This window comes from Onychostruthus taczanowskii, unplaced genomic scaffold (assembly GCF_017590055.1).
Source record: "Onychostruthus taczanowskii isolate IOZ18803 unplaced genomic scaffold, ASM1759005v1 scaffold175, whole genome shotgun sequence".
Classification (NCBI taxonomy): Eukaryota; Metazoa; Chordata; class Aves; order Passeriformes; family Passeridae; genus Onychostruthus; species Onychostruthus taczanowskii.
The window spans coordinates 60,036-86,185 of NW_024498962.1; the positions used below are offsets into that span (position 1 = coordinate 60,036).

A 26,150-nucleotide genomic window follows, 5' to 3' on the forward strand; every position below is an offset into this window, starting at 1 on the left:
TTAAGCAGTATTTACACATAATTGTCTAGTAAAATAAATGGTGCAAAGTTTCCATAAAACAGCTGCTACTTCTACCTTTTTTAATATTTTGAGCTTTCATTTTTCAATTTGTCCTTTTGAAACGGGAGCCTTGAGAGGGCCCTGGGGGCACCTCATTGCTTTTTGCAGCTCCCTGTAAGGAGGCTGAGGTGAGTCGGGGCCATATCCGCTACAGTGCCTGCAGTGAGAGGACAAGAGGAATGGCCTCAGGCTGGGACAAGGAGAGTCAGATTAGTCTGACTAATCTGACTCTCCTTCACTAGAAAATAATTGTCACTGTTAGGGTGGTCATGCATTGAAATTGGTTTCCTAGGGAAGTGATAGAGTCACTATCCCTGGAGGTGTTCAAGAGGCATCTGGATCTGGCATTGGGTGATGTGGTTTAGGGGTTTAGGGCAGTGCTGGGTTGGTGGTTGGACTTGATGAAATTGAAGGTCTCTCCCAGCCTTGATTATTCTTTGAAAACACCTGGATATTGCTGGGTAAGCACGCTGGGCTTTGTCTTTCAAATACATGGAAACAACTTGGCATTTACATGGGCCAAAATACTTAGAAGTGTTTCCATTTCAGAGGTGGACTTTTTGAATGCATATATAGCAAGTGAGGCAGAGTCAGCACCAATATTCACCATATAATAATATACCAGGAATAAAGGGTCTATGGCTACATTAGCGTTTGAATTGTCTCTCTAGTATGAGACGATTTATCTAATTCAATGTTTCCAAATATTCTGACATGTCAAATAAATGGAAATAATTCAATCTATAGAAATATCAATATTATTATTTTTCAAAAGGGAGAATGACAATAAAAAGATGAGAGAAGTAACAAAAAGAGAGTAGTAAGCTAGTCATAAATGTACATGTCCAATCCCTCATTTGTGTGACATTTTGTTCTCTGTGTGTCCAATAGTTTTGCCACATTCCTCAGTGTGTAAATTCTGAAAGATCTTTTTCTCAAGAATTTTCACCTATTCAGGTTCTCCTCCATTACTTGACTCAGAACAGATCTTCTTGCCCTTCACATTCTTTTAAACTTTTAAACCATGAGAGAAAATATGACTCTGACAATCTGGCAAAAAAGCCTTACATCATTCTGTTCCCAGAATGTGTCCTAATCAAGGAGGTGTTTCCTCACATTTCTTTAGTAAAGCTCTGCTGGCGTCATTCACCTCTCAGCAGAGATGCCAATGGATCTCTTCACAGCCTAACTATCAGTAGTAACTACTATTTTGTTGTGTTCTACAGACTTTTGTCAGGACCTTAAAGCCCACATTTCTCCAATAATTGTTTCAGTTCTTAAAAAAAAAAAAAAAAAAAAAAAAACCAATTACCATTTTCAGACTTCTTATGCAAAAGATTTTGGGAGCACTCTGGGAGAAGAAAAGAACTTTGAGCAGAAGACTTAGGCAGCAATTTTTTCTTCCAATTTTAAACTCTTTCTTACAAAAACTTAAACCAACTAATCTTATAAAGGAGAACTGTTTTAAATGTTTTCAGAGGAAAATCAGGGAAATGATCCTACCAAACAACAGTGAGAACTTTACCTGAAGTTATGCAGCCATCACTTTGTCAGGGCCTGCACAAGTAGCATGCCAAGACCAAAAAAAGAAATCAATCCCACAAAACTTAAAAATTCAGAAAGAAAATTTCCCCTCATATAGAAAAGGAGGCTTCTTTGGGCCCTACCTCCTTAAGTGATGGTGCCTTACAATCCTTGCTTTGTACTTTACATGTACATAGATATGTAAACACTTACATGTAAGCACCAGCATTCTTTCAAATTCCATTGTCTCCATGGTTTTTTTGGAATTCAGGTGATTCCAAAACTTGAGTTCAAGGTTGCTACAGGAAAGGACTATTCTAACATCAGAAGCATATTGCTAAATTCAGTCAAAGAGCCTTAAAAATTCGTAGTAAATTGCACAAAATATCTCCAGAAATGCATACCTTTTTATCAGTACTATGTGCACCGTGTCATAAGCTTTAGAGTATTTTACATAGCCCTGTTCTGTGGTGCTTTCAGCCCAGCAGTAACTTTTGTCAGGTGAGTAAGTGTAGGAATGTGCTTCTTGTTGACGGAGTTCAACAAAAAATTATCTTTTGTTTCTTCAAAAAGGAAAAAAAGCTCAGAAGTTTCTCTCTTCAATTAGGTGAAAAGACACTTCATAGGACTTGGGGGACTTCACTTCAAACTTAAGGACAGCTAACTGGACAGAAGCTAAAAAGTCTTGCTTAAGCAATTTACTATAAAAAGAAGAAAACGAAGAAACTAATCACTTTTGTGAGGTGTTTTACTAGTAGCAAGAACTTCTTGCACTTATTTAATTTTTTTTTCTGTAAAGAGTTTTGTTATTTTTCCTTTTATTAGAACTTTTCTGTTTCCAACTCTACCACAAAAGCCATCCTGCTGATTTTATCTCTTCTAAAGTGGCTGAACTACCTTTGAGTGTGATATAAATCTCCAAGAGCTTATGAGACCAAGCTCGAGGAGACCCATATATTAAGTAAGGATGTCCCAAAACTTCATCCAAACCCTCTTTTTTGCTAGTAAATGTGATTCCCTGCTTTCTCATGTCTGTCCCAGTTCTGCTTCTATAACTACTTAAAAAGTTGATCTGTGTTGACATTCTGGACAGATATTTTCACCTGCATTGTGGGAGATGTAAATACACAATGGGTAGGCATAAACCACAGCTAATCTGAACTACTTTAATTTGTTTTTATGTGTATTTATGCTCTGCCATGCACGCTATTAAATGTTACTTCAAGGAGCAAAACTTGAGTGGAAGAAAACTCTGGTGCTTTGTCTAGGAGCAGTGAGTGGAGGTCCTCAGAAAACTACAACCTCTGGTAACTCTGAGCACATAATTCTTCCTTCTTTGCCTGGGGTTTTTGTCTCAGCAACTGTGTAGTAATCCTTCTTTTCCCCTACAACCTTTTCTAGTTTTATCTTCAGACAATGTAAGCTCTCAGTACAGGAAATTTCTTGCTGTGCCTTTGTCTGGAACCAGAATGGGAAAAATCTGTCTCACCTTCAACTTTCTCTGCACTTTGTTGGAATGACAGTAAAATAAATGCTAAAAAAATCTGGCCAGCTCTGTGTAGACTATTCAAACTAACTTTACTTTTAGCTGTTTTCAGCTTTTTGGTTCCATTGTGCAAAGTGGCAGTTTTAAAGATGTTGTTGTATTAGTTTAACAGTTCCTGTACAAACAGGAGTAAGTACCATCTAAACAGTTAAACTACTGTTTTTCACTAGGTGCCTAAGTGGGGGGAATTTCCAATAAGAATTGACGTAATACTTCTGCTTGTGAAACAGACAGACAGTGTCATCCCCGGGCTGCATTGCAAAGGCATATCTTTGTGTCAACAAGGTGATGTTACCTGTCCTCATCATTGATGCAAAAATACTGGCAATCTGGAAGAACTACACTAGTCAAAGTTAGAAGTTAGCTCTGTGACTTTCAGGTGGGGTCAAATGATGGGAACAAACTCACTTTAGACAAGAAAAAGTAAACAAGTCTCAAATAGGCAAGGTTTTTGACATAACCTGTATTCCCAGAGAAAAGCAAAACATAATATACATTCTGACCAAAGGCCAAATGCTGAGCCTTGGCTGCATATGCCTAATTTTCATTGTAATCAGCAGGAACTCTGTGTATGTCAAAGGACAAAACTGAACCCCAACTTCAGCTCAGGTCAATATAATCGTTTTGCCAGCTCCACCTAAGTGTAATAAAGTAGAATTCAAGCTATCACATCACTGACTAATACATTTCATGTTTAAGCAAAGATACAGAACTTTAAATTAATGGCAGTCCAAGAAAATGCAATTAAGTGCAAACCAAATAAATACCTTGAAGTACAAAATATAAAACCCCAGACATTTATCAAAGCATAGCTTAAATGTTCTGTGCACAAGCGAGTACATCTAAAGGAATAAGAGATGTGCTAAGAAACCAGACATTAAAGCTGCAGAAGGAGAAGAAACTCTTGGATGGACTTAAATCAAACATGTCACCTCAACTACAGTATATAAGGTTAAAGAACAGCAAGCAGTCTGATACTGAGAAGGGGACATTTGTAGTTGAATCTAAGTAAAAAGTACAAAACCAGTTTTCCAGCCCTTTTTCCACTGAGAGGAGGAGTGTTTTCCCTTTTGAGGTGACTACTGGTTTGAATTAGTTTGGCACCATCTGCTTCCTCTGTGTCCACCATGACATGAGACTACAATGAGTCTTCTCCTTCCAGTGCATCACAGTTTTCATTCTGTGCTTTGTCTTGGCTGTCCTTTAGGGATACAACTGTATGAGCTGCAGAGTCTGACATACAGCATGAGTTAAACTCCCAGGCACTCTGCTCTTAGCAATGCAGGTTATGAGGTCCAGGCTACTTCTAACTCTGTTCCAGCAGAAGCAACACAGGACACCTGCTCAGGCTCTGGTCACAGTTGTATGCATCCTTTGAAGGGAGACAGGCATGAATTAAATTCAATTTTTTATATAGTAATTCCCATCTCACACATACAGTCTGTACACACAGATTTGAATACAGTCCTTGGGAGTTGCTTGGCTTATATACACATTGATACAATTGGTTGCATATAACCACCTGTCCTTAACTGGAACATCTCTCACTGTAGTTATTTTTATAGTAAAAAAACCCCTATTTTGACAAAGATATCTTGATCATCCTTTTGGGATGCACTGTATGATGTATATGCTTAGAACAGGAAAACATACTCCTCATAGCCCTCCCAATTTGTTTTTCTGTGTATATTCAATTTAGCTAAGTTTATATATTTAGAAAGTAAATGACATTTAGAAAGTAGAAAATTAGTAGAGCAAGGGAAAATGTTAAATAAAGCATGTAAATAAATCTGATGCATGTGCATGTTTTTAAATTTCTGCCTTCTCAAGTGAGAGGGGAGATAATTTACTATAGTGTGACTATGTACGTATTTTACTGTATTATGATTTAAAATATTTTACTACTAAAGTAGAGAACCACTGAGATATTAAACAAACCAGTCTCAGAGTAGGAGCCAGTTCTAATTGTAATGTAATGTTTTCCAGCTGCTACTGTGCAATATTCCAGCAGAATTTTCCCATTGGCTGCTAGGATTTATGTTACACTTCACCTTGAGGTGTTCTGGAATGCAGGGCCTGGTTCCAGTTCTCTACTGCATTATGCTCACAGTAGTGTAATGATGCATCATCAACATGGCCCAGCATGTCTACCAGGGCTCCCCAGAAGGTGCTGGGCATTTTGTTTGCACAGACAGCACAGACATCCCTCGGCAACGTAAGACCTTTGAGATGTTAGTCATAAGAACTAAAAGGACTCCTTGCATGTTGTGGTGACTTTTCACTCTGAAATGACAATTTCTTTATTGCCTCAATATCCTGCTCCTTCAGTGCCCTAATTGTAACCTCAATATCCTATCTGTTTGACTTAAAGGAAGGAATTTGACTTAGTCCTAGCAAGTATGTGGTCACTAGGGAAACAGAATCCTTTATTGTGCCTCTATGTTAGCCTTGCTATAAGCACCACTGACTAGGAGAATGAGGCAAGACAGGGAACCCTGTCAATTTGATACATTTATTTGGCAGGTTTAATCCCTGTAAAAAGATATAATTTGAAAGAATTACTGAAGAAATACTGTTTGGAAACTGTATGATAGAAGAGTGGATGATATACCTATGTATCTTCCGTGCTGAATATGTTGCTTTGCCAATTAATTTAAACATCCCACTCTTGCTTTGTTAGAGCTTCACCACAAAATCAAATTCCCTCTCCTGGCTACAGCCCATGATGCTTAGAAAATATCATTAAGGTGAGAGGGGCGGGGGCAATGTTGGGGAGTGTGAGATGGGAAAGAAAATAGCATAGAAAGTCAGGAAGAAGAAGGAGTACAAACAAGATGACAAGGGGGTGTGGGGGAAAAGGAGGGAATAAAACCAGATTTTAAGCTGACAGCATATTACCGCAGACCCAAGGTAATGAAAAATAAGTTACAAACCACATCAAGAGCGCACTTCAAAATGCCTGGCTTATTTTCCCTGCTTTCACTCCACTGAGTTATTACTGGTCAGCATCCAGCAAAGAAGATGAAGACACCCTCTTAACTGGAGAGGACCTTCAAACATAACAAAAAATACAGCTGCAGGCCAACTGGTGTTCTTCAGCCAGCAGTAATTGCACTTACGGGAGAAAAGCAAAAAGTGGAAAAAATAGTATCTAATCAGAACTGTAGGGGGAAAAAATGTGTCTATGTGGAAAAAGGTAATCTCCAGGTTGAAAACTAACCAGGAAACAGGCTTGAAATAGTGGAAAACAGTAAACAAATTCCTGTCAGATGAACTAACATTGTGCCCTGCAATGAAAAGTAATTGGAAAGTAAAGAAAACAAGTGGTTTGGAGCCAGAACATAACAAAAACCATCACGGAGTCTCAGATCCCAGATAGCCCACACATTTCTGGTGCTAGGCACCTCTTGGAAGAACAGTCTGTCTCCTGTTTGTGAACTCGGGAGAGTTCACAAGAATTTTTAAATCATGGCTGTCTCTCCTGAAGGGGATCTAAGAGATATAAAGAACATTGCTGAATTGGTGCTGCCCTTTCCAAATGCACAACCTCAAAAACTCGCCATTACATCACTAGGATAGAGAGACATCAACACCATCCAGTTCTACTTCCGTGGGGATCAATAGTTAAACTCAAAGTTCAATATAAGAGCACTCCTATGAAATGCTTTTCTGAACTTTGATATTGTCTTACTTTGCAAATTGCTTGTCAATCCCATTTTATTTTCTTTTCTTCAGGGTGATATTGCCTTTCTATTAAAGAATCCCACCTCCATCAAGAAATTTCCTGTAAACCAGTGGATTGCCATCTTAGACATATATTTCTTCTGAGATTTAAACCTATGTGCTCATTATCTCCATGCAGGAAGATGTATCTGCGTGAAACTTGTCCTTCTTTCTTAATTGTGCTAGCTGATCTAATGACTCTTGTGGTACAAATTAATGTTTTATTTTTATGGGTCTCTGGAGCATTATTCTTATTAATTTATGAGTTATAAAAATTAATTACAACATCCACCCTATCACAAGGACGCCACTCCCCTATTGGCAGCTTCCAGCCGGGCTATTCCTGGTGGGCTGCCTTGGCCAGGATAGCTCAGGGAGGGTCTCAGCACAACATTCGAGTTCCCAAGCAGCTGCTAGCTGCAGGCAACCTTAGAAAGCTCAAGTGATATCAGCTCTTAGTGATTATCAGCTCTTTGTGATTTCAGCTCTTTACCTTGCTAGGTGCCGCAGCAGACTCTGGTAGAGAGAGAAGGCTGTGTGAGGTTCTGAAGAATTCTTTATTGGGGTCTTCCACAAAGGTTCTCAGTGACAGCTCTTCTAGTGAACTGGGCAGAATCAGGGGTTTATAAACCTTACAGGGGTTTTGGAAATTGTCCAATAGAAAGGGTCAGGGGAAAGTGACCTATAGGCTTACAGAGAGATAAGCAGGGTCCGAAAGGCGGAAGTGAGGGGCTTCTAAGGCCCGAGTCATCGTGACTTGGCATTTCCTAGCTCAGGCTTCTGGCCTCCAAGGAGCCATTGCAGGCCCTGGGCCTGCTACACTCCCCCATTATGATTGTCTGTAAGTCAGTTACCTTCCTTGCACCTCATCTGGAAAAGTGATACCAGAGGATGAGTCCATGGAAACTACTGACATGTCTGGAAGAGCTAGTGGTAACACAAGAAGTTACCTGAGAAGTCAGTTTGCTCATGAGATCCTGTGCCAACACACAGGTAGGTGGTACCAACTCTGTTCTCTAGGAGAAATGCCAACAAAGCTGCAGCAACCCAAAGGCGTTTAAGAGCCCAGTGTGTACCCCAGAACCATGCTCCAGTGCGTGGAGATCCAGATGCAGCAGATCTCTATCAATCAGCAAAAGAGGATGAGCTGAGATATACCCATGATTCATTCAAATGAGATGGAAATACTGGGTCCTGTAAACCATTATGTCCCCACCCTAGCAGGCAAGGCCATGTACTTTGACTCCTAATAGGAACTTCATGTTAAGCAAAAATAATTCTCCTCTCAGCACTCCTAGTGTTTGGTATAAGGTATTTGCATCACAATAACATGAGTAGTTATAACACCAAGAAATCAGCATAGCATTTTTAATGACTGTTAGGTCATTGCCCTTTCACCAATCAATAATTCCAGATCTGTTCTTAGGGTCCAGTCTCAGCAGAGTTCTCAAGAGGATCTTGCATGTGGAGATCTTCTGTGCTTCTAGGAAGCAAAGACTGTGAGTTGATTGAAGACTTCTATGAAATATTCTTATGAGATCTGATTTGTGTAGGCAAATCTGGTCTTAGGATCTCGTAATTACTGCCAGTAGAACTGCTTCGTCCAAGGTCAGCATCTTTCCTTCTTTTCTGCACGGTCCATCATCCAGGACCATTCAAATTCTCTTTATTTAAGCATGGGATAATTTCCATTAACCCAGAGTGTAGCATAGTATGTAGAAATACCTGTGTGCTAACTCAATTTGCTGTCTCTTTTTATTATGTCATGAAGCTGCTTTCAAGCCACTGTGTTTATTTAACAAGGTCAGGACATCTGTGTAGAGCGTTAAAGTAACCACTGGTAGTTCCAAATTCTTATGTTGATGAATCTACCTGTACAACACCAAAATATTTCTTTCTTCCCATCCTAAATGGGAAGGAGGAGATTTACAGCTTAATGGGTTGCTGCTTCACTGTTTTTCACTGAGCATGGCCTTACTGGCACATTTTCCACCTTGCACCAAGTGCAGCTGAAAGTGTGCATAGCTCTTAATGAACTCTGGTGATTTATTGCTCTGCATGTATTAAATCTGGTGTTAATTTCAGTGGACCTTAAAATGCAAAGCTGCAGACTGTGGTGCCTCACAAAAATGTTCAACCTATGAGTAGGCTCCAGCCTTTGAAACATATATGTTCAGATGAATAGATGAAGGTAGCAACTGTTTGATCTGTCCATTTCAAACCACTGGTGAATCTTGGTCCTGATTGCTCCTCACTGAACTGTACAAATCTCTTCACACAGCTAATCCTAGTGAAGCTGCAGTCCATGGCAAAGCCTGAGCTTTGGAATCTCTCCGGCTTGTGGTATAGCTGGCTTTCAACAGGGGTTGTAAATACAAGCAAGTGGCAGCGTGAAAATGCAGTTACTTGCAGTTCCTTCATTATTTTCAAGTGACAGTGAGCTGTCCCTTACAGATAGAAAGTAACACTTGTTTCAGAGAAATACCTTATAATTAAGGTAAGCAGTTAATGTTACAGTGACTCCATGACTCATCTCCTTGGGATCCTCTTAACTAGGTGTTCTGCCATTGAAAATAAGGGAATTCCAAAGGCAAGTCAATATTTGGTCTTGTTTTGTTTAAAACTAGCTGGTTTCCAAAACCCCACCTTTATTTTAGTATGAGTCTATGAAAAGAATTTTCCATTTGGTTTGTATAATTTTCAGCTCTGTGGAAAACACCTGCACAAGTGTTTGGGAACTTTTGATTATAAAAGTTGCTGTTATTTAATGTTAAGGTTGTGACTTCAGAGTCAAAAACTACTACAAAATACCTAACATTATTTATTTTTGAAGTAAGCTTTCTCTGCAAAGGTGCTTTTGATGTTTCTAGGTCTTATTTTCAAATGTAGTTTCAATAGCAAGGCAGGGTAACTGAATGATACATCATAGAATCATAGAATGGTTTCGGTTGGAAGGGACCTTAAAGATCATTTTGTTCCAAACCCCTGCCATGGGCAGGGGCACCTCCACTAAACCAGGTTTCTCAAATCCCTGTCCAACCAGGCCTTGAACACTGCCAGAGTTTGGGCATCCACAGCTTCTCTGGGCAACTTGTGCCACAGCCTCACCACCCTTGGAGTAAAGAATTTCTTCCTAATATCTAATCTAACGTTATTCCTTTTCATTTTGGAGCCATTGCTCTGTCACCACAGTTCCTGATGAAGAGTCTCTCTTCAGCTTCCCTGTAGGTCCCCTTCAGATACTGGAAGCTTTGGGGTCTGCACACAACCTTCCCTTCCCCAGGCTGAAAACACTTCACTTTCTTAGCCTTTCTTCATAGAGGGCATAGTTGCTCTATAAGAGCACATCCTTATATTTTAGCTGTCCATGGAAGATGATATTTTTTTAAGCAGCAACAGGAATAAAGATTAGCTGAATAAATGAAAACTAGCAGAGGGTTTGCAACATTTTTGTAGAGCTAACTGCCCTGTCCGAGAGAAGGCCACCAACTTCTCCGTGCTCAATTCTCTTCTAATTAAAGAACTTCATATTACTCACCTGCTACAGACTTGATACTGTAGGAATAAAACTTACAGGAGCTCAGATGCTGAAACAGTTGAGGCTGTACAGGTTACTTACACAAAATTTGACTCATTTTTTGTACAGCAGTCTAATTCTCTCTAATTCACACTCTAATGCCTATTACATGCTTCTATGAGCCAGGAATGGAGCAAGAGATATCACATTGCATATAAAAAGGCAACAATAATTTACATTTTTGTACTTTATGCAATTCAATTTCATTGAGAACCTTGAAACTGTTTCCCTATCTGGTTTAATAAATTTTACAATTGGAATGTCGCAGTGCTTTGCAAAATGCCCTAAACACTGTGTTAGCAAAAATTCCAAGTTTGGGAGTCTTAAAATTACTTAAGCTATTTTTTCAAGTGCTTTGTGCCAACAGAGCAGAGCCAGAATTCCGATTATAAACCTTAACACAAGGTTTTCATTTTTGCAAGATATCAGAACCTCAAAATAGGTAGAACAAATTAAACCACATTCTTAACCTCTGTCTACATTGCAATGCCTCGACAAAGTGAAGTCTAAAAGCAGAAATGTACGCTATTTTTTTTCACTGATGCAATGACGTAGAGAGAAACTTTTCCTCTCATACTTGCCTGTTGTGTGAAGACTCTAGCTCTGAATACTTCTGGTGGACATGAGTCTGGATGTTAGAGCTTTCCTCAATAAGCACCTCTTGACTCATGTTCAGGGAGGGATGTAGTTTGAAATTTCAGGTAATACAAGTAACCAGAATTAAATACTCAATCCTAGTAATGGCTGTTTCAGTCAATGTAAAACATTTTAATTCCGTTGAGAACAGCACAGCAATTCTAACCTTGACTGGATAAAGATCTAGCCCAAGAAGATGATAAGGTTTCCTCCAGTGTCTGAATTCAAACAGAACTAATTTGCACATTTCCTATGAAGAAAACTTTTTCAAGTGCTTGTTTTCTTCCTATGAATGTCCTTGGTAAATATTCTCCTACAAGCAATCTCAGGCTCATTCTGAGCCCTAGCTATGCCAGAGGAATAAATACATGCCACAGGTCTGGGTGCCTCCAGTAGGTTTTTTTTTCAATATTCCAGTGAAAGGTTCAAACCATGAGCTCTACAAGCATATGTAACCAGACCTCAAATGAACTTGATCATTGCAGTAGCAACAGACCATCAGCATTTACAGAGTAGTTCTTTAATGTCCAGAACTATTTCTGCCCCTCAGAAATGCCTGTCCTTATGCTTAGGACATGCACCTTCAGGGCCGTCCACTGAGATAGTGATCAACAGGAGGTCTCTGCATCTGGTTCCAAGCACTCACACAGCAATTCTAGAAATTTTCTTAATGGAAAAGCTGTATACCTGTCTGCCGATTGAAACAAGGGAAGAAGCATTTTTTCAGGAACCTTATTTGATCAGAGTGCTCATGGTTAACAGGGCATGTTTTGCTGTGGCATCTTTTCAGCTAGGGAGAGGAGGATTCTTTCTCTAACTGTGACTCACAGAGCATCACAAGACAGTGACTTACAATGAAAATTAAATTGCTTTGCACTGACAATGTGGTTTTATAAAGCAAACAAAACAGAAACAAAAACAAACAAAAAAGAAAACCAAGAGATCCTAAGGATCTGATTCTGAATACTGAGTGGGAGCTGTCCTTTGCAGCAGAAATTTTGCTTTCTGGTCAGGCAGTATATTTTGCTCATGGTAGCTTTGTGATTCATGTGATCCATGGCTCTCAGGGAAACTGGCCAGATCAGGGTAGCATGTGCCACACAATCCTCTTATGCTGTTCCTCTAATCATTACAAATTAAAGAAGTAGGTTAATGATGTTTCATCTCCTAAGAAATACCATTAAATCACATGTATCCCTCATGTTTTAAAATGTTCATCACCACATGTCAACTAAACAGCTAAACTAAGCCTGGGAGGAATCACAGGGGGCTGAAAGAATAGAAGACATGAAAAATAAACCAAAGCACAAGTCAGTGAAGAGCATATACACTTTATCTTTGTGGTTCAAGATAAATTTTTTTCCTTCTGGGAAGTGAAGTGCAAATAGTTGATTTTAACATTATGTGTTCCTTTCAACCTGCAATGAGAGAGGAAGGAGATACACCTTAAATGTCAATAAGTTAAGTTTTAAGAGAAAATAATGCACTTATCTGTCTATACCAAAGTTTCCAAGTGAATTAGAGAGTAAAAGCAAAAGGGAGACAGATCTGGCAAAGGCATAAGATGTTTTCATTACTTTTTGGAAAACCCCTCAAATGTTTCTGTGTGGCATGCACAAAAGACCAAATAGGTCAGAAAAGTTTGTCTGTGCCTGTTTTGGGGGTCATTCATCCCTGAAGAAATTTTCTGTAATCTTAAGCACCACAGGGTTCAAAGATTTGAGATTAAATTATTGACTAAAGCTTCACAAGAGCTACAAGTGTCAGAGCTAGTCTTGAAGACCTGCACAGTTGACCCATGGAGGTTTTGTTTCCTGTACTAGACACAGTGAATGGAATTACTCTCTATTCACAGAACATAAGACTGACATTCAAGGACAGTGAAATCTTTCATGAGCTGAATCGGCAAGAGCAGAGTATGTGGTATGGTTGAAAAGCCCTGAGCTTCTGCTTGATTTGTTCTGTTTGTCTCTGCAAACAGTTACTGTAGGCAGGTCACCTCTTTTACCCTTGGGAAGGCTATATTCTTGCAACACAGCTTTCTCTCAGTGATGAGAGGAGTGTGAAAAAAATAACTACAAGGGACTAGCTAGTGAATAGAGCATCTTGTATCTTTGTGGTTTAAGGAAAAAAAAACCCTGTAATTAAAGGAAGGTTATATATAGGATGGATTTTGGTTCTGTGTTTCTCTATAGATCAACAATGGACAATGATGAACAATGTTCAAACATCAAGAGTCTCAAGGCTTAAATAAAAAATTGAACTGATTTGTGTGTGGCAAGATTTTGTAGTGAGTTAGACACAAAGTAACTCCAGGCTCAATTATCCGCAAGAACATTAAGAAACTCTTTGGGCAGCAAGGGACCCTCTTTGAGAAACAATTTCTGCTAGAGGCTTTAGAGGTCCCAGACCTCAGCATATGAAGCAAAAGAATGACTCACTTGCTGTTTATACATAACTTGAACCTCCCCTCAAACATTGCTATATGTCTGTAGTTTCATTGTATCTAGCCCTTGTCAGTCACAGCCAAATTAACTGAGAAGGCCTTTCCTTTCCTGAAGAGCCCCCATTGTCATCTTCTCCCTTGCACATGGAGCATGACTTCCCAGTGACTCTTGGCTATAGAACCTTCCCATCTCAAACATGTCTTTGATAAACAGTTTCTCTTCTTGCTAAATTTTTAGTAATACCAACATTCCAAACCAAAAACACCACACCCTTGGAATTTGATGAATTTATGTAGATATTGCGTTTCACTCCACTCCTGGCATTAATTTGCCTCCCTTTGTCTTTCTGTTGCATTTCCTTCACTGAAGTCTTGGTTAATGCATCAAATCATATTTAGGCTGAATTCCTCCTGTTGTTACCACCCTGGATGATTTGAGGCAGTATCTCACACTGTGTAAAGGTCTTAGCAGTAATTCAGGCTAATGTTAAACTCCCTTCAATTTACAGTGACACTGGTCAATAGCACCTTTCAGGTAAAAGCATATGAAATGCTTAACATCTGTTCATTGCCCAATGAAATCTAATTGTTAGCCTACAGCATATTTCTACCTCATCAGATGGCCAGCTAACACTATTCCAAAGCTCAGATCCATTCATGTGCTAGAAGATTTAATACCTTGGCTGTTCAGCCATAATACTGTGCAAATACTATTTTGCCATTACTGGTTCCTGTGTTCTAAACCAGCACAAGTTATATGAAGATATTTGTGTGAGTGAAAAGGTGATTATGCTTCTCATTATATTACTTGATATTTGTTGACTGAATTAGTTGCTATTAGTAGGTAGTAGCTTTATGCTTGTGCTGTTCAGATGCTTAGCTAATGCTTAGGAAGTAGCAAATGTAGTGGCTGTAGTATGTGTTCTAAGGGCTCTGGACCTAATTAAACATTTCTTTTGAGGTTTCCTGTATTTGTACCCTTTATGTTGGGCAGGGTACCTCCAATATGTTGAGGTATAGAGGACAAAACTCCCCAGTAGCTACCTTCTTCTGAAACACCTTAATTCCTGTATTATGCTATGTGATGCATGATATCATGCTTACTGTGGCTAAATGGTACTTGGGACAACTCATGTAGATTGTTGTTATCACTTCTGTCTGTATTTCCTCTGTCCCACTTGCCAGGCATATGAGTGACTAGCTGGGGTTCTGTGTGCGTGCATCCTAGAACAGCTAGCTGCTCTCACCTAGTGTGCCTTCTTGGCTGTCTCCCTGATCTTCCATTACCCCTGGCCTGACTGAATATGTGGTCTACAAGATGTAAAGTTTGTTCTTTAATTATACCTAGCAAGCAAAAGCCTGATTAATATGCTATAATTGAAGTTAGTTAAGTGAAACTGCTTATTTTCTGCAGAAAGGATGAGGATAACAAAAAGCACTGCATGCAAACTGAAATGCAAGACATTTTGTGTAAACATAAGCCTTTTTTACTGTAAAGGTGATAAAACACCAAAAGCCCAGAAAGGCTGTAGTGCCTCGGTCCTTGTAGATACTCAAAATCCAACTAGGCATAGTCCTGAGCAATCTGCTGTAGATGACCCTGCATGAGCAGGACAGCCAGACTGCCAGCCTCAGCTCATTTTTCATGCTGTCACACTTTCACAACAAGGGATGGGTTCATTCAAAAAAACTTACACTGCTCAAACATTTTCTAAAAATCTGACACGGCCTCTCTGGAAATGGGGTCTCATAAAGTAAATATTTTCTGGGCTTGTCAATACAAAGGGAAATATGCGACTCAACCCAATACTGGTAAGATTTAAACTGCTGTCTGACTAACCAGCAGTCACCTACAAGACTAGGAGAATTGCTACACATTCCCTACTTGAGAATATGTTATTAACTGCATTAAATGAATGAAATAGCCTCCATGCACTCAGTTTTGCTGACTTTTATATGTTTAATTACAGCTAACTCTTTTCAAGAAGGTTCTTTCCCTGTGACTAAATCTGGAGGATAAAACTAAACATCAACACACTCAGTGACAGAACTCCCCCCTAACTTAATTTGAGTCAGGATTCTTTGCATGTTTGACATACTGCCAGCTTTTAAAAATCTTTTCTAACAGTGCATTACTTGGAAAAGATTTCATGAGGAATGTGGATTTTGGTAAAGTGTGATGAGTATTTCAGTTACAGTGAAAAAAATGCTGAAAACTCTGAAATCAGTGCAGAAATCCAGTTTTATTTCAGTTTTCTTCCTCATTAGTTACACAGAATACTTTGGAAACTGGACATTAGCTGAATTAAGTATGATTAGTCTTCTTAAAAGTCAAATCTCTGTGCAATCAGTTTTGAAAATCATCATGCGTGAAGCATTTCTCTGTTCCTATTTAAAACAGTATCTGACAAATTAAATTGTAAAAAAAAAAAAAAAAAGGTAAAAAAAATGCACAAAGCTATCAAGATGGCCTAAAGCATTAAAACCTAAAAGACTTAATTAAAAAAAAGGCACTGCTATTAGTTGTATCTACTGTACTACCCATAGGTACAAGTGACTGGAAGCTTAGAAGTTTACATAGTTACTAACTACATTGAGAGCATACATCCCCATAGGTTTATTGAGAAGAATCAGATGATGTTTAAAAATCCTATTTCTGATATTCTCAGTGTGATATCCAAGGTGGAGTTTAAAAGGCACTATGATTAGACAACCAACTACTTAATTCTAACAGGAGCCTAAGAAAAGGCATCTAACCTCTGAAGCAGGTTATGGCACTAGTTAGCTCAGTGTCCCATAATTGGCATTTGCTCGAGGAAACTGTGTGCGGTCTGAAGGCTGCCCTAGTGTACTCCCATGTACAAGTAATGAAATGGATCTGGCTGTCAGCCTTAGCCATGCAAGTCTTCTGTCCCTGGTTAAACATTCAGCAGGTCTTACGCAAATGCATGCCGATGCTTCTCAGTTGTTCTCCTGCGGCACTCCTGTAGCCTGAAAGGAAAGAGGAGAGGTTGCTTTAAGGAAAGAAACTGCCACTGCCTATTTCGTGGTCTCGTTGTGGACCTTTGTTCTCACAGTAGGTCCTAAAAATACTTGGAGTGTATGTATTCAGTGCTCCTTGCCAGAGTTTTGTGGAAGGCACTACGTGCCTGACAAAGTCACCCTGTCTGTCGGCTCTGGGTGACCATGAGTAAGCTCATGGCAAAAGGGACTGCTGAGGACTGCTACCTCCTTCAGGCTGTCTTGTCTCCCCAATAGCCTGCTCTACTTCATTTTGAGTAAACTGCTGGAATGTCCAGCTTGGAAGACAGGCTGCAAACAGATACCGCATCCCACAGTAAAATTCCTGGCAGAAGAAACTGGTGTGCTGTGACACCCAAGCCAAAATCAGTTTTCTGTCAGTGAACTTTCCTATCAGTATTCTCATGGTTTGTACTTGAACTATGCAGTTATTCCCATGGGCAAGTCCTTTGACACACACATTATTTTATTTATTAAGCCTATATAACTTGTTGTGTATTCCCCGAAGAGTTAGTTAATCAAGACTTCATCATGGCCAGAGGCCAGAAATCACAAGGGATTTACATGTGTAAGACAAAGAGGAAGAACTGAATGTGCTTTTGTTCGGCTGATCTTCTCACTCATAAAAGACACACAAATATACTTTACATTACTCTCTTGGTATTTATAATTTATATATTTCTGCCTCCCTGCATTCTTCTGTGATCTGGTAAGCAGAAGAAAGTTTGCTTTTTCAGTCTGTTCTCCAGAAACCAAGTCACTGAGGTCAGAAGGTTTTTGCAGCATGAAATCATTTTAGGCAGCTGAATGGTCCAACTTTCTACCACCTTCTTCTTTAATGGAATTCCATTTAGAGGAATTCATGAAAGAGATCCAATGATTAAGATTTAGCTCTTTCCTGTAAGCCAGATCCACTGCCCCATAAATGGTGAAAACACTGCCAGATGGTTACAGATCAGAGTAGGGAAACACTCCAAGCCAAAATGCCTAGTCTCACTTACTATCTTATGTACTAAATATTCAATAAAGACTTAAAACAAAAAGAAAGAAAACAGGCACTGAATCCTTGCTTTAATTTTGTTCAGAATTCTTCCATGTTAATTACCCTTTAAAATCTGAACTATAAATTCAAATTTATTTCTCAAGGACTTTTCAAACTTGGGAAGGCCAAAATTCGTGTTTCAGCTGTTTGGTATTGTGGCAGGCTTCAGAGAAATAATTTACATGGGTCTTGACAACTATATAAAACTTTAAATTGATCTGACTAAGGACTCACTCTAGGAAACTCCTGAGCACTGAATTTCTGGCTTCAAGGAAAACGAAAGAGTTCAGTATTAAGCAAAACTAAACAGTGTTTGAACATCTGTGGCTGAACATCCAGAATCAGACTTTTCTCCACAGGTAAGCAGCTATTTTTCCCAATGCGAGGAATAGTGCTGAAACCCTGTTAACCTCTTCCACATGTTCCAGCTTGGTTGCTTCAAAAATGGTCTTAAGATTTCTTTCCTATCCAAATAAAATCTCATGCCATTGCCCAAGAATGGAGACAACAGACAATTGGCCTACTCTTACTCTCAGAGCAAGTCCTACTCTGTAATATTGTGATTCTGAAGAACTGAATTGATTAAAGAAGTATTTACAGTAAGCTACAAGGTTTAAAACCTCTTGAAATGTGATCCTTTTTGGCAGGACAGTTTAGGCAGGAAACATCACACCTGACTAACGCTGGCCAAAACAATGTAGCTACTTCACACTTTCCATGGGCTAAATTGTATTTACCATCATTTGCTGCCTGAAGGTGCTTAACTAGTAGCAGGTCTCATTAATTCTCTCTGCTCAGAAGGAGAGGAAGGCTACGAAACAGGGAACTCCACATAAGGGAAATGCAACTTGACCAATCAAACAGTACTTGGAAAGAGGTTTTATCTGATCCTAGAGGGGATGGCCCAGGTAGGGCAGAGGTGCTGACCCCTCTGCCTGTCCCGGGGCAGAGCCACTGCAGCCTGTGCAGCAGCAGGGCAGCCCCTTATGGCTGTCCTCACAGGGCTCAGAGCCCGGGTCCGAGAAAGGAGAGCCTCATCTTGTACTTACGCAGACAGTCCTTTCTCCAAACTGGCTGTAGAAGGTCATCGTGACTTTGTGCTTGTGCCCAGTCCTCTGATCAAAGGTGTTACAGGTGTTGAAGGGTGGGCTGTACAAATGCAGGCTAACAGCAGGCTCTGTGTGGCTTATGTTCTCCACACGGTGCAGGCCAATGGAGTCTACACCAGCAAGGGCAAAAAATGGCAGAAAGAGGGTGTGTTAGCAGGAAGATCCAATGAGATCTCAGTTGCCTGGACAAAATGCTTTTTAAACTGTAACTCATGAGCAAATAGGCATGGCCACACTTCTATGGACAACAAGTAACTCAGTACAAGCAATTTTACTGCTGTTCTCTCGCTCAGATTCCTAAATACACTGGTAATTGAAAACATGTTGTTGCCTTCCACAGTTCATGTAATTTCTAGATTGTCTGCCACAGGATAAAGGTCAACAGAAATCCCAAGAAAATTAAGGAAGACCATACCATAAGTATTTTTCTAGCTCTCATTCCCAAAGGACTTCAAGCTCATTTACTTTCCTAGGAAAGCTGTTGCCATACATGCTTCAGAAGCAGGAATGGGGCAAAAGCTTTTGTGCTGCTAATTCTTTACAAGTAACAAGGATATCAGTCATATTAAAAGTCAGCTACATGCATTTGGGGCATGGACTTATGGGGCAGACATATGGTGTCTTCTAGTGCAGGCATCTTTTTCCTAATTAATCCTTCCAGTATATTGGTTTGGAGAACACATTTTTCATTTGTTTTCTCTTTCCTATAAGGTGACTAATCAATAGTGACCAGCACACTTCCAATCATGACTGAATAGTAAGCATAATCAAGCTATTACAGAAAAATGTGAGGTATGAAGAATCACATCCATGAAACAAACCATGTCCATTCTACACTAAAATGGAGGTTTTGAGTTATTTAAGAGAGACCTTGAATTTAATTTATGACCCTGCTGTAAAAACAGCTCAGGCCTTTGTACTTGAATTTGTTATATAATACCTGGACGTGTATTGTGCAACATAGCTATGGTACCCTGAGAGTCATGAGTACATTCCTAACTCTGATTGGAAGCACTAAGTGTCGTTAATGTACTTTATCTAAATAGTGGACATAGCAGCTGGGGGGAAAGTCCTAAATCTTTGCTCATCTAATGGGGGAACTCAAATAAACACAGTTTAGAGGGTTCTAACCCTTACGTACAAGAGCAATCAAGAAGCACACAGTAGAATCATGAAGGCACTTGCTATCAATGTAGTTATGGCAATCAACACACTGTCAGTGTTTTCCTTCTGCTTGTTTAACGTGTTCATTTTAAACCAAAACATCTGTTATGAAACATGGCAGAGATCCAAACAGCCTCAGAGAACTGGATACCAAATTTGTTTTAAAGAGCTGAGAAAGCTTTGAGTAAGATGCACACGGTCTGCAGTTGTTTGCATTGGTAAGAACTTCGTATGTAGGGAAACTGACTGAGATGGAGAACCCATGTCCCTGGTACAGGAACATCAGCAGATGTGTCAAGCCACTTCTTGCATTTCCTGCCCTATCAATTCAGTGTTTCCATTTAGCGTGGCAAAGCTTCAACAGAGGGCTGCAGAACACCAGTCTTTCTCCCCAGTGCCCTCACCCGGGCTAAGTTCCTAACCCAACACGAGTCTCCCTCTAGCTGGGAAGTTCCCAAGGTCAGGCCCTCTAGGTGTGCTCTCCAATGTTTAACCCATGACATATAAAGATGACCTGCTTGTCTGCTGCTTCACCTTTGTTCTGTTGAACTCAAAGTGGTCCGGTACGATGTGCAGGGTCTTTCGTAGCACCAGCACACATTACACCCACCTGGCAACTCCAGGATGGTCTCCAGCAAAGGTGGTAATAGTTGCAGATACATGTGATGATGGCATGGATTTAGGTACTTAAAGAGCCTTACTGATAGAATCTTAGTCATTCTCAACATTGTGTATTTCTTTTTGTAGATTGGGAATTTCAGTTTTGCTCACACTGCACTTCAGCACTACAGCACTACAGCCTTTTGTTGATTTGGACAAGAAGTAGCACAGTCACAGGTTTCTATTCCTGGCTGGTCAATTTATTTCACAGACAGCTTTTACATTTTCAACATAAATTTTCCATGACTGAGTAAAAGGATTACTTCTTTGGGAACCAAAAAAGGGTGATCAAGCTATCTAAACTTTGCTTCTCTTATTACTTAAAAAATGCCATACAAGTTTATGTTTACAAGCAATTCCAGATAATCATCAGGGGCACAATACTAAAGGCTGCTTGGACTAGAGGAGATATCCAGTATATTATTATTATTATTGCTAGAAACATTTGCTACAATGTTTGAGAGTGAGTGAAAGGCACATTTTTGTTGTAGTTGTTTATTTTACTCAATCAGATACAGGCTTTTGCAGACTCTAAAGAGTCACATTCTTAAACTGTGCATAAAGCCATAGGTATTATAGGTATTATACTGTTAAATGTAGGAGACTAAAAAGCAGATGAACTCTTCTGTTAGGAATAAGACTCATGGACAAATAGTTGTCAAAACAAGCTTAATATCTTACCGTTAATGTAGGCACATTGATTTTCCCTCAAAACTCGTTCTGATTTCTTAGTCATTTCACCATTTCCTTTTTTCTCAGGCCATTCAAACAGAGTCTCCTTTAGATTTCCCTGGAGGATCTTCATAAAGCAGTGTGAGTCAGTGTGATCATGGATACTGCTATATATGCAAAAAGAATAACCAAACTCAGTGTGATATGCACATTTAATTTCAGTGCAAGACAGACAGCATAGCATATTGTATGGGACAAAAACCTTAGAATGAAATTCCATTCCACAAGGGACATGCATTAAGGGATGTCTACTTAAACAGCTACTATGGAAATATATTGAGCTAAGTTCACATACAGGATTTGAAGAAGAGTCAGATATTGGTCAGCCTATGACTTTGATATGGAGAAACTCAAAGAAAGTCTGAAGAAAGGAGTAGGGCTGAAAATTTCTCCAGAAGGCAAAAACTCTTCTCCAAGAAATAAAACAATGCTTCTACCATGATCCCAGGAAGAGGCTGGTATAAACTTGCAAGTATACCTGATCTCTGCAAATCCACCACGCTCACTCCCAAAATGTGAAGAAATGAGCTAATGCTTCTTAATTGCTGTGGTCCCTTTACTGCTGGGATTCACATGCATTGTTGAAAAAAAATGCTGTACTTCTCACTCTGATAGTACAAATACAACCAGATATACTAAGCTGTAATTTCACTGGCATTTTCACATTAAAACCCAACAGAATCTGGTAGGATTTGTTTGCTTTCTTGATCTCTCTTCTTGCTCTGAAGCATATTTGATTTGCCACATTTAGAGATTACATATGGGTTAGATATGTAGTTTAGAATTGGTTTATTTTTCTTTAAGTACAGAGCTAAGTGTTATAGAAGTAAATGGGATTAGGACAAAGGGAGGGCTCTTCACTCACTGGGGCAAAGGACAAGAGGGAATTTGACCTTCTGAAGTACAGCGCTAATGAGTTTCAATCAAAAACTTGGTACTTGTACATTAATGTTTTTATTCAACAAAAAATAGTATTTCTTGCAAACTGAGATGCTGAGAGAGCAGAGCTTGCTTCAGACACAGAACACTTTGCAAATGCCATATTGTCACGGTCCTTCCAAATAACATGAGAAAATCTGACCTTCTTCTTGCAGGAAGCAAAACCAACTTGTCTCAGTCTAGCTGTAACAAATGCCCCTCCAAATTGAACACAGTTTAACATAATTTACAGGCTGTGTGGGAATAGCCTAGAAGGAGTAGAGGTGGTGAGTTCAGTTCCTGTATTGCTCTGAGTATCATGTTATGGCATCCCCTAAAGAATACTGTATATGATCAATTGCAACAAACAATCAAAAATGTTCCAACATCTCCTTAGGTTTTCTACTTAGATGTGAGAATATTCAGTCCAAAACCTGCATATTTGCTATTGCATTTTTTGCTTTAGCCCACAGTTTGTGAAAGACCCTCCAAGAGACGGATCCTTCCTGACGTTGTGTAGGACAACACAACCAAGTGTGCAGTCTATGCATACGTCTCAAGAGGCCACATCAGCTTTATGATCCATTTTGAGGGAACAGATGGGATGCATGAACCTAGAGAAAGCCAAACAGTTCTGGAAAGGGGCTCCCTCCTCCTTATCTGCAGTCCTAATCCAAATCTACTTTTCTCATCTTGCCACAAAGGCAGATTTAAACACCCTGAGAGAATGAAGACTACTTAAACTGCACCTAGTCCTGCTTCTGAGGTCAGGTGTTATATGGGAACGGTTTAACAGGGTCATATCTTTATCACTGTATCTCTGGAACTAAAAACTTTCTCTGACAGTAGAGAAGCTTAGCTTTTGTAGAAGAACAAAGCATTTTTGAAAGAATGCTTCACAAATGGCCACGGAGTACAAACTTGCAAAAGTTACAGCAGATATTCAGGACTGCTATACCAACAGGAGCTCTGCACTGCTCACTTTCCAGACACCTTCTGATAGCTCCCATAGGACTGATTTATTTTTCCTCTATTTTGTATGACAGTGAAAGATATGGCGAATTTATATGTTGGCTAAAATCATAGTTTTTAAATACAAACCTGCCATGACCTTCACCCCAGCACAAGATCATCAAGTTGAACTTTCCATTTCCATTGTCCACAAGATTTCTTGTATACCTGAAATACAAAATGTTTGCTCTTTACTGTACTAATATGCCTATAAAAGAGAAAATTATACAAACATGTTTATGAAAGAAGGTTGTGACATACAAAACCTTTTTTCTTCTATTTTCTTGAAATGCAAGTTTTACTTAGAAAAAATGAAAATGTATTTATAAGTTTGGCCTTTTTTGGTAAGAGTTATTTTTCTGAGAAGGAAAAGGAATATCTAATATTTTGGAATACTATTTCTCTTGAATTACATAGATGATTGGAGTTTGGGAGCTGTGAGTCAGACTAGAGGAGCAGACAGGATCAAATCAAAATGGTTATTGAATGAAGTCACTTCAGCAGCTGGCTTATAATTAGAAACAGAGGACTTGCAATGAAACAAGAAAAATACATAGTTACATTCTTCTGCAGTTCCTTTTCTGATATTCTTGGCTTTCCTTCTCCACACAGAACTCATTTGTACAAAGCCAAAATAACAAAGAATGAAGATGCCAGACTTCCTGCACATGGTCCTCCCACTCTGTTCCTGAAAGTTCCATGTCTTGTATTGTAGAATTTTGTGCGGATAAAGCACCTGTGAGGGACGTTTTGACAGCATCTACTTCTAAACAAAGTTTATTAGAGCAAAGTTTCTTCTCAAATAACACCTTATGTTTGTTTCCTTCTACTCCCCTAGAAGTTTCCCCTGAACTGCTGATCATCTTGTTATATTGAAAAGTTCACTAGAGATGGTATTTGGATTTTGCTCTATTGCTTCCCATAGTGTGACCCTTCTGATTTGGGTCTGATGCTATGGTACAAGTAGCTCAGTGGGAGACCTTCAGATTTAATTTTAGCAGTAGTCATGCATATTTGCACTTCACCAAGTAAAGAAAATATTTATGTCTATCATGGTACACCTCAGTCTCACCTGAAAAATGCAAGCAAAGGCACAAAAAAAGTGCACTGATGTCAATTGAATGCTTTCAAATTAGTATCCCCATAAGTCCACTCTATTTTAGTCAAGAAAGGATGCTTATCAAGAGCTACTTTCAAAGGAAGCATGTTTATCTCTACACTACCTCTCACTGCATCCACAGCCTGTACAATATCACATAGACATATTTTTCCTATGCTGTCAGAAAACAATTAATCAATGCTGGCATTTGACAAAACTTCTCAAGTGCTGTTATTTCTGTACAGGTCTGGCTGGACAAAAATAAATTTATAAATAACAAATAATAAATAAATAAATATGTAAAGAAAAGGTTGTCATGCATACGTCCAATGTTAACACACTGTTTTCCTGGTTCTTAGTTTCCTATGATCTGTTGCAAATGTAATGATTTGTTCCAAATGGAAGGTAGTCACAGAGAGGTGAAAGGAGTCTAAAAAAGTCAAGCTAGAATGATGCTTTCACAATGACACAGTTAAAAGGAAGTTTTGGAGTTTGGGGTGTTTGAGTGGGGTTTTGTTGCCGCGTCTGCTCCGCGGCAGACGGCGAGCGCCGTGCCCCGTGCGCGGATCCCTGTGCGCGCCCTCCTCAGCGCCCCGCGCGCAGCCCGCGCCGCCGGCGTGCTTCTCCCGGCCTCCCTCTCCCAACTTTGTTTACGTGTTTTTTCGCTTATTTCGGTGGCTGCGGCACGCCGCTGTGTCTCCCTGGGCCGTCGCGGCGGCCGGAGCGGGAGCGGCCGGGGGCCGGAGCCGCCGCCCGCCCCGCGGCCTCTGCCCCTCGGCCCCGGGGCGCTCCCGGAGGGGCTGTCGGCCGGGTCCAGGCGGGGGCGGGAGGGGTTCGCCCGGCGTCCCTGCTGATTCCCAGTCCCCGTCCGCGGCTCTGCCTCGCCGCCGCTTGCGCGGCCGGGGGCTCCGTGCTCCGGGGTGTTCTCTACCTGTACTGGTCGAACTTGGCGTACTGCAGCCACTCCTCGGGGTTGCTCTCGTACGACTCCATCAGCGCCTGGACTTCGTCCACGCTGACTTTGTCTTCGGCGAATATCTGATGGAGGATACGGACCAGCTCTTCCAGGCTCCGCGCCTTCCAGGTCTCCGTCTGCACCGGCTGCTCCATCACCGCCGGTCGCTCCCCTGCCGCCGCCAACCGCTGCCCCTGGCCGGCCCCCGCCGCCTGCCTTTATGCGCCGGGAGGCACGGCGGGAGCCTACCACCGCCCCGGCGGGCGGGCCCGCCGATAGCTGCCCGTCCCCGTCCCCGTGAGCGCGGCCACCGACCCCGGCGGGCGGGGGCAGCCGGAGGCGGCTGCGGAGGCTCCTCGCACCGCTCGCTGCTGCTGCCCCGCTGGAGCCCGGGCGAAGCGGGGGAGGTCGGGCCGGCGGGCGTCTGGCGCTCCGGTATCCCGGGCGGGGGAAATCGGAGGAGAAGTGGTTATTGCTGCCGGGCGGAAAGCATCTCTCTCCCTCTGCCGGGGAGCGCGGGCTGCCGCTGCCTCCGTTACTTACACATTGGTTTGAAAAAATACATCTAAAAGCTCTACTGAAAAGCAAAACAAGACACACAGCTATTTCAAGCATACAGAAAATTTCTGCTGGAGATTGCTTACAGACAGCCTGCCCGTTGATAGTGCTGTTTCTTGAAAGCCAGTGCACTCTGCAGGAACATTTAGGGCTGCCGTAACCATTAGCACTCAGAATGACAACCAGAAACAGTGATTGGAAGAAAAGAAACCGTACTAACACAACAGACCGTCCTCATGCTCCTCAGTCTATCCAATATATATACTGGCAGCGGAGAAGCAGATGCAACACCAGCTGTCTTCCTTCCACTTCCGCTGTTAATAAAATGTTTATTAGTAATCTGGCAACAGAATTCACTATACACCATAG

General features: G+C 40.6%; 1 protein-coding gene across 1 annotated transcript; it reads right to left on the bottom strand.

Moving 5' to 3' along the window:
- Nucleotides 1–15,736: 15,736 nt before the first annotated feature.
- On the bottom strand, nt 15,737–25,509 carry CDO1 (cysteine dioxygenase type 1). The gene is made up of 5 exons (XM_041400227.1): nt 25,200–25,509; nt 23,260–23,337; nt 21,190–21,347; nt 18,625–18,794; nt 15,737–16,503 (listed from the first exon to the last, which is right to left on the bottom strand). Exons 1-5 carry the CDS (start codon nt 25,376–25,378, stop codon nt 16,474–16,476), a joined length of 615 nt encoding a protein of 204 aa, XP_041256161.1. The 5' UTR covers nt 25,379–25,509; the 3' UTR covers nt 15,737–16,473.
- Between the last annotated feature and the right edge of the window lie 641 nt (nt 25,510–26,150).